At 32.9% G+C, this 9,399-nt stretch overlaps 1 protein-coding gene across 1 annotated transcript; it reads right to left on the minus strand.

The window, feature by feature from the left end:
* Nucleotides 1-839: 839 nt before the first annotated feature.
* On the minus strand, nt 840-4,567 carry LOC118044849 (BTB/POZ and TAZ domain-containing protein 1). Its single transcript, XM_035053331.2, is given in 13 exon segments — nt 840-889; nt 892-902; nt 2,546-2,565; nt 2,568-2,654; nt 2,656-2,697; nt 2,699-2,853; nt 2,953-3,118; nt 3,120-3,262; nt 3,596-3,650; nt 3,653-3,729; nt 3,994-4,066; nt 4,069-4,116; nt 4,541-4,567. Coding segments are annotated over 13 exon segments (954 nt in total).
* Nucleotides 4,568-9,399: the final 4,832 nt, after the last annotated feature.

The raw sequence follows: 9,399 nt of genomic DNA on the forward strand, positions 1-9,399 counted from the left end.
CAAACAGCACAGAGGGCTTCTCTAATTATGCTAATTGGCACAACGTCCTTTGGCCCCTTTTATTTTTATTTATCTTTAATATTATTAGCATATGGACCGTGTACCGGTCCAGCCTTACGCTCTTACACGCATCAACCTTGACTAATTTTATTTAGACCACCCTGAAGTTTAACGATTCATTGGAATGTACCATCTCTAGTGATGGTCATCCATATTAAACAATCACAGGTCTCAAACTGAGATTTATAGGGGAGAACAATACCTTTTCAACCTTTTGATGAATTTTATACCAGCTCACTGAACCACTTACTAGATGATGATTTATTTTATTACTGTAACAATGTATGCACATGGGGCATTGTTCTTCAGTGCGTTTATGAATTTTGAAAATTTTGTCCGCGTATACATATCGCCTATCTCCACCTTTCTTATAATACTCTGACCACTAACTACAGACATAGAAGAAAACGATGCACAGTAGGGTTTATCAAGCCAAATTAGTTTAAAAATCATATTCTACAAAACGAAGACTAGGTCATAGGTTTAGAGCTAGAAAGCCAACCACTAAACTATTCAAAACCATAACTTTTTTTTTTTTTTTTTTTTTACAAAAGTCTAACCCTAAGCTCTTCACTTGTCGACAAAACTAGATCTCTAGAACTATTTAAGTTGAGTATTTCTGTCCTCTTGAAACAGTCTTTTGTCCTCGACTATTCTCTTCCCTGAGTTTCTGACGCTCTCGCACATCATGATCATGTATGTCTCCTTCTCGTCTGCTCTCTTTTCCTCTTGGGGATGAGATAGAGAAGACATGAATCCTAAGCAGACGCAACCTTCTTTCACCAATAAGCTCCACAGGTTTCATCTCCTTTTCTCTCTCGTTGCATTTCAGTTTGAATTGCCTGTCACAGTGAAGAAAATGGCAGCCTATGTCAGTTTAACAACTGCAGGTTGGTACGGTCCTTGCAATAAATATGACTAGGTAAAAGCCTGTATGTTATCGAGCTGTTGACGCATCCTACATTGCTCCAATTGGCGGCTAAATTGGATTGGTTGCGACGGCCTTCTGGAAGCTGAGGGAGTGGTCCACCATGCGGCTCCATGCTCTTCTCTCGCGTGGGCCACCCCCAGGTAGCAGCCGAAGACCTAGTAGTTGGATCGAACCATAAATGAAAGATTAAAAAATTCTGTTGAGAAATATCATTTTTATCTGTCACATGTGAATGTAGCATCGCTTAGCCTATTAGCTTGTGCATGTCCTTTCTTTCTCCAATCAAAAAACCTGATTTAAACCAGCCATCAATTTCCATTGGGAAAATGCGCCAGAAATAATACCCTTCTCTTAGATTTTTATGTCAGAGATCCCCAGAAAACAAATAATACCACACGAAATTAGATAAAAAACTAGAAAGCTTTGAGGGGAAAGGCTAAGCATTGTGACCAATCCAACGGCCACTTTTATATATACTTCAAGTGGAGAAAAAAAAAAGCATTGAAAAATCAAAGCAATCCACTAGCCAACCCTACATGACTAGTAGCACTAAAACGTGGTTCTCTGACATAAAAACGCAATGTCGTCAACCTATAAAATGATTTTATGTATCGGTGGCAAAATACCTTTGCAAGTCATATTAAAATGTGAATGAAAACAAAAATAATAATTCAAAATCAATTTATTTCTACAAAAACACCCATGTAGAAGAATTTTTTTTAAAGATGTAAGGATGTGTTAAATCTAATTAGGGTATATGTGTCTATGCGGGCAAGATATTGGAAAATTGAGACTAGTAATTAATAATAGTTAAATGGTAAAGAAGTTAACAGAAAAAAATTGCTTTAAATTTATTAGCTTGATATTTTTCAGACTCATAAATGACGGCGAAACCAAAGCAAAAATTTTATAGTGCTAAAAAAAATAACTAATAATATAATTAGTTTCTTCTTGACTAATTTGTTTTAAAATAATAAATATATTAGAAAAAAAATTAGATGGATTTTTTGGGTTTGAGTTTTACTCTTTCTTCTCTGTATATATTATTTTTTTATATAAATCTAAAAAATAATTATATAAATCGAAATTACTAATTATTCTTGACCACATATAATATATTTTTTTTCGAAGAAGCCAAGAACTGTAAAGGCTTCAACTTTAGATTCTTGAAAGCGCTTCCTTTATTTGGTGGGCAATTATATGAATGAAACACAACACGCATCCCCCCGCCGCCTCACCCCCCCCCCACCATCCCCCTTCCCTCTAGAAAAATCTCATGCCGGGGAAAAACAGAAAAGGACAATTAATCCCAATAAATAATTCTTCCCTTGACAACTAATGGCCTGAGAAGAAACGTTTGCAGGCGAATTAAGTTGTTAATAATAATAAAAAATAATTAATATGAATAATATTAATAATCGAGTGAAGAAATGGAGGGGAGGAGGAGAGAGCAGGCGGAGGAATTAACCTCCATACTAAGTAATGATCTCAACAGGTTTAAGAATAAACGATTATTAGAGAAATTAACAAAATAAGGATTTTATTCAGAACTACCTGCAAAGTACCCTGCAAGATTATCAGCTTGGTCACAGATTGAGAGTGGATTCTTATATATCTATTATATCACCTTGAGCATTCCATTAACCCGATTCTTGCAGCACGCAATAGTGCTTGATCAAGAGCTGGAGACCTTCGCATGTGGAGAAACTTGTTGCACGGACCCCGAACGTTTATGGCTTAGGTTCCAGTCGCATGGACGACGGTCGTGCACCCTTCTGTGCAAATGTGCTCTAAGCACTCCATTGCTTCACTCAGCTCCATGAACAATCTCTGCTCCTCTCTGTTCTCTTGTTCTCTTTCCTCTGCACACCATTACACAATTTCAATTTGAAACAGTGTCAGTCGTACTGTTTGGCCTTTCCTTGATTAATGTTTTCTTAATCCAACGTATCAGAACTCACCGACATCAGCTTCGTCGATGAATCTGAGAATCTCGAGCTCAAGAAAAGGGTCATTCTCCTGCATGAACTTCCACCCTTCTGTCTTTTCTACGGCCTTGAAATTATCAGACAACATCTTCATGCACTTGACATAAAGATCCGGTGAATCGCAGAGCCTAGCCAATTGGCAGCAACAGTGCCACCACATTCTCGACGGTCAAATACGTTGACACAGCCTTCGACACATGTGCTTTCGAACTGGTGGGACCAAAAAGTACACGTGTGACAATCGCCAGTAGATGGATTCCGATACTTTCTCAACCCTCCTCTGCTGCAGCCTGCACCAGGGGGGCTCTCTCTCGTCATTTACCAGAAACTGAAGGCCAATTAATTAATCTTCAAACTAATCAAATTTTCTCTTACGTAGCTGAAATACCTAAATACCCTCGAAATACGTGTGGTCAGGTTTTACATCTATCCGGACGACAAAATTAGAAAATTAAAAAAAATTATAATTAAGCTTTCAAGACTACTTGGAGTTCAAAGAAAGATCGGGCTGAGATAAGCCATAGTCAGATTTATTAGCCCCAAAAAAAACGTGTAAGATTAAATAAGAATAAATAAAACCTTGAATAATAATATAAAAATAATAATGAATAATAACTTGAGGAGTAGAGGAATTGAATGAATAGGGAAACGGCGTCGCATGGAACATCCGAGGATAGGGATGACTCTTCTCGGAGCTATGGTGTTTATGTGGGCCCTTCTATGAATTTTCCAGTACGGTGACACAGATGCCTGCCAGCAAAAATAAGACAATATAAAATTCAGCATATATAAAAAATAAAAGAAATGCAGCAATTAGAATACAAAACTTCAAAGCAAAATTGCCGTTTGTTAACATTTTGCTGATGATGAAAAACAAAGAAAAGGATCTAAAAAGATTTGGACCTTATGTTTGCGAAAAGATTTACTCGATTTGAGAATCAATATTAGACTCAGGGAAAGCGAAAGATGAATAAGGAAAAATAGAAAAGGGACGTACGAGAATTCAGTGTGAGCCGGGATGCGGAGGCATTGAAGTGAGGATTTGAAGTCTGTTTGGCAATGAATTCTGATCGGAGAATTGAAAATGAACTGCTGCATGAGGTCGCCGGAGATGGTGGGGTGGCAAGCGGTTGCGTGCTATGAAGTTTCCTCATGATGATACACGAGTTGTTTTTGTAATGAATATTGGTAGTATGGCGTAGGCTGCTCTGTTTTATAGACAACTAATGACTAATGAGAGTCATTTGCTTCATTTTTTTTGGAAAAAAAAAAAACAATAGTAAATCAAGTTTGTAGTAGTAAAATGACCGTAAACCCTGACCTTTTATTTTTGGTGGGTTTTCTAATAAAATTCTTAATTATTTTTTAAAAATATTTTTTTAATAAATAATATTATTTGTTTTTTAATTTTTTCAATCAACATTTTAAAATGAAAAAAAAAAAAATAAGGGTTTGGGCAAAAAAAATTTAAAAATTATATTTAAAATTCATTTTTTAATGACTATTAATATTTTTTAATAAAAAATACTTTAAAAATCAAACTATACTTTCTTCTAAATACCACCACTAATTGGACAACTGTAGCCATTCAGTCAAAATTTTGTGCCTTGGTCACAAGTTAAGAAAAGTTGGATCACAGTGATACATATAATGCTCACACAAACATCTGAACGAGTTTAAGAGTCAAAAAACAAAAAGGAAAAATAACGCCGTGAGATTTCTTATAAATTCAAGAGAAAATCTAGCCATGAATGTTATTATAAGCTGTAAAGGGAATTTAATTACTTTTAATATATATATATATATAATATATTACCATTAGAATCTGGACTAGCTTGTGTGTATCTTAAATTAGTCTTAAGATTTCTAAAATTAATAATAATATAAGAATTACCAAGTTCTAAAATTTATAGGAGTCGACTAATAACTTGTTTTAAAATAATTAAATTTGAATCAATTTAAACTATACAAATACAAATATAATTAATTCATGACATATTGTCATCCTATTAATACGGTTTGTTAAACTATAACAAAATATAGTTTGTTTCAAATACATGACACCTGCGAGTTCACTGCTAGTGGAAGTACATATCGCTCCCATCAAAAAATAGTATATGCCCGCCCTCTACATCAACATCAAAATAGTAAGTGTACAAGGAACATTATTTGATTTTTTTTTTTTTTTAAGTTTTCATTGAATCATGATCATCGTGCTGGAGGCCACATTTAATATATACTTAAATACTGATTTTTGTGAATTTTTGACTTTGTTCAACATCAATTTGTGTGGCATACTAATCAATTTTTTAATTGTCCAAGTTTAAATACAAACATTCACAAGAGATCATTATTTAAGTTAAATTCATGAGGTAAGTGCCTAAGGTTAATAATCGTCTGAATCAACCCCATTGTAATTTTAATTCTGACATGACCATGCTTGTACTTTTCATTTTATTCAGGGTATATATCTGAATGAATTTATTTATTTTTATATTTTAAAAAAATTGAACAATTTTTTTATTTCAACATAATATTGCACTATATTTTCAGATTGTCTTTAACTAGCTGATGTCAAAATAAATTTAAAAGAGAAAAAAGATATCTTTAATGATATATTTTAATAAAACATTTTGAAAAGGCAACCGGCTGCACAATACTAACTGTATGTTCATTAGATGTCCACCACCATGTACACGTACAAGTGATCCTCAGAGTGTTGAAAGTGTAGTAGCAAATATTTTTCTAAAGTGTTTTTTTACTGGAAATGATAAAATATTTTTTTAAAAAAAACAAATATTTTGATATTAAAATCAATAATAATTTAAAAATATAAAAAATTAATTAAAACACAAAAATTTACATTTTTAATAACACTACTTAAAACACAGTTACAACCCGCCCCAAAAGCATCACTGGGAGGATCCTCTGAATTGCAAAAGTACATAAGTTGATATGTTTTGGTGTGAGTAACATGGGCCGAATAAACAACGCAAAAGACTCGAGGATGTAAACAGCGCAATACACCCATTATTTATACTTTTAAATACTGCTTTTGTGCAAACTATACATTTAATAAATATTAGTCGTCTAATCTTGTTTGCAATAGAATTACCATTTTTATTTTTATTTTATGATAAGTGTATCATGAAATCAATATGTATATTAATAATCTTCATCCTCATAAATAATTACAATGAACTATTAAAGACAAATAAATAAGAAATAACAAAACTAAAGATGGATATATAACAACTCAGCCCACATATCGTATATTATTTGTTCTTAGGCCTTACCGTCTCATAATTTATTTTTGATGAACGCGAGCTAATTTTTAAACCTGACGTTCCAAACACGTAAAATTATGTTTAAGTCAACACTACACTAATAAGATTAGTTACTCAACCTCTCTCGATGTGGGATATATAATTCACTTAAGTTTATCTATTCCTACTGTATTCTTCTCTTCTTCTTTATTTTAAGTTTACCCCGTGTCGTACCTCAATCTCATTCATTCTTGTTTTTTTTTTAGACTCCGGCATCAGAGCTCATAGCTTCCTAACCAATGTTAAACTTAATTATGGGCACATCCAATGCATAGCAACACAAGCAGCACCAGATTAGCTTCTCTTCTTTATATGGACATTCCAAGCGAAACTAGATTCAAGATTTCACTATATTTAACCAACAACCAATTTGATAAGATAATTTCTTGCTCGTTTCGCCTACAGTTAATGAATTCGAGATGTTGACAATACTTATCTTTGGGATACCATGTATACACACTTTTTAAAACATCCAGCATACTTATAATACAAACCCTGATCAAAATTCACTAAACTAATATATAAAAAAAATTAAAATTACTGTTCAATTTTTTCTATATAAAAAAAAAATCAAACAAGTATCTTCTATAATAAAAAAAAAAATAGTCACGAGGCCGCATCATGCGAGAAAATTCTTTAAAGGTGTCATAAACTTTAAATCAACAGTCAAACTTAAAAATCTTCCAACCCTTTATTTCCTATATCAACCTTCAACGGTGCTTAAAAACATGGTTAGATGTTGCTTTAACCATGCGATTACGATATAAACAGGGCTTCCTAAAGACAACTCGACAACACACTCGAACTTAAAACATATAGTTTGATCTTTTTAAAAAATCTATTCCAAAGCAAGATGAACTGTTTTATTGTTTAGATACTTAAATACAATATACAATCTTGATACAACTCCAAGCATCAACAACAGAATAAACCTTTAGACTACAGACGCCGTCACCAAGACTAATCAAAATTCTCTGACTTCAAGTCAATGGACAAGGACCAGTAATGACACTAACCGAGAGAAGTTTGGTTAGTGGTATCTCTGTTCTTTCCACCTTTCCATTTCTCTTTCTTCCCCGACATATGGCCTTATTGGACTTGTCGTTGTTGAGAGAAATTTGGAATGAATTAAAAAAATTATTAAAGAAAAACAACAAAACTAAAAACCTTTAACTTAGGGCCAGGCCTTATGCAACACCCTCACCCACCATGAGGGTTAACAAATATGTATATATCGTGACACTTTGCTCTGTTATCCAAACAAACATTGCCAAACGTGTAGGAAGCTCCCCAGCCACATTAAACGCAAGCCGAACATGCCCATTTTCTTTTAAACTACTACAGATGACCGATACTTTTTAATATCACATTATTAATTGGAATTATCACACAATAATAAACAAACCTTTATAACCTCTAAATTTTAACATTTGGCCATTATTATAGCATTTTGTATATCTCCAGTGCCCATATCTTTTTTTCCTTCTTTAACTTTCCCTATTTTTTTTCTCTATTCACTCCTTGATTCCAACACCTATTTCTTCTATTCCTTTCATGGACCAACAACCATACTGTTTTTTTTTTTCCTTTTATTTTTTCTCTATTTTTTAATTTTGTACCCTTGCAAACTTATTCAATCTTTTAAAAAAAAACAAATAATTTTTTGCACACACCAAAATGGATGCCGAAAAATCCAATGGACATGATTGTATTTTGTCAAAATAAATAAAAAATAACGTTTTCAATTAAAAAAAAAAATTATTCTTTATTTCTATAAAAAAAAATTAAATATTAATTACATATAAAACACCTTGTTGCAAAAAACAAACTACTAAATTATTTAAAGATAAACCTAAACCAACAAAGCTACCCACATAGCAAATTGTATCCTATGCTTTTGCTTCCGTGTCACCTTCCTGCATAACTTGAATATTGCCTTTTGACATATTCTTAAATCTATTATATAATATCTTGTTTACACCTAAACACAGATTTTTTATTTGTCAACTTTTTGAATTTTCTTCTGTTGAGTGTTCCACCAAATTATAATGTCTGGAAAATCACACGGACTCAGGTTATGTACAGAGGAAGAGAAAAGAAAAATCCAATATCTTGAACCTGGATGGCAATAAACAAACTGCAATAAGAGTCTAAGCCGGAAACATAATAAAATAAACTTGTCTCTGGAGTAAGAATCACGTATTTTTTTATGTTTTAAAAATATTATTTAATTTATTTATTCTTAAATTATGTTTAAAAAGCAATGACACCTAATATTATAGACATATTATAACCTGTATTCGGTCAAGGACACCTAATATGTATAACCTTGTAAATGGCCACGTGGCGGAAACCCAAGTGTCGCTGAAGACAAGCACATTACTTATCTACAACAATCTATAATGTTGATGTCTAAAATGGCCAATTGCATGCTGGGCCCTGGGCTTGACCCACTTGTTACGAAAAATTATCTAGATGGTTTTCTGTGGTTCACATTAAATGGTCACGGTGGGGCACGCCCGCCGGTTGCCAAGAAAAGAAAGCCTCCGTTAGCACCATTCCTTGATTAATGATTGTTATCTACTATCTTCAATAATAATATTTAATAATCAGAGATAATTTTTTTAGATCATACAGTCCTGTTTCATGCACCATTATGACTTACTGTCTCAAAATTCAAGAATCAAATAAAATAACAAAAATTTCTTTTCAACATAAACTGATTAATTTAACATAAGATGTTTTTACAGGTAATCTCAACTAAGTTTCTGGTTAAAGAGAATATAACACCTACATACCTTGTATTATACTAATCTGGGAGGAACAGGCTGTGGCGTATCGGTTATTAGAGATAGCCCTATTCATATGTTGGAGGTCTTTCACCTCCCAAAAGGCAATTACATGTTCTCGTTCCCTTACTTGCGTGGCCTGAATCATTCCTTCCTTTTCATCAAAGCATGATATATCAAACTGTATTTTATTCAACGGATTTGGATATGATAAGTTATTTAGTGATTCTAAGATAATGATGACAATTCAAATTGCATTACAAACTTGGACATCTTTTTTTAGTCTAAGTTAATTTCAGGTTTCA

The sequence above is a fragment of the Populus alba genome, chromosome 12 (assembly GCF_005239225.2).
Source record: "Populus alba chromosome 12, ASM523922v2, whole genome shotgun sequence".
Lineage (NCBI taxonomy): Eukaryota > Viridiplantae > Streptophyta > Magnoliopsida > Malpighiales > Salicaceae > Populus > Populus alba.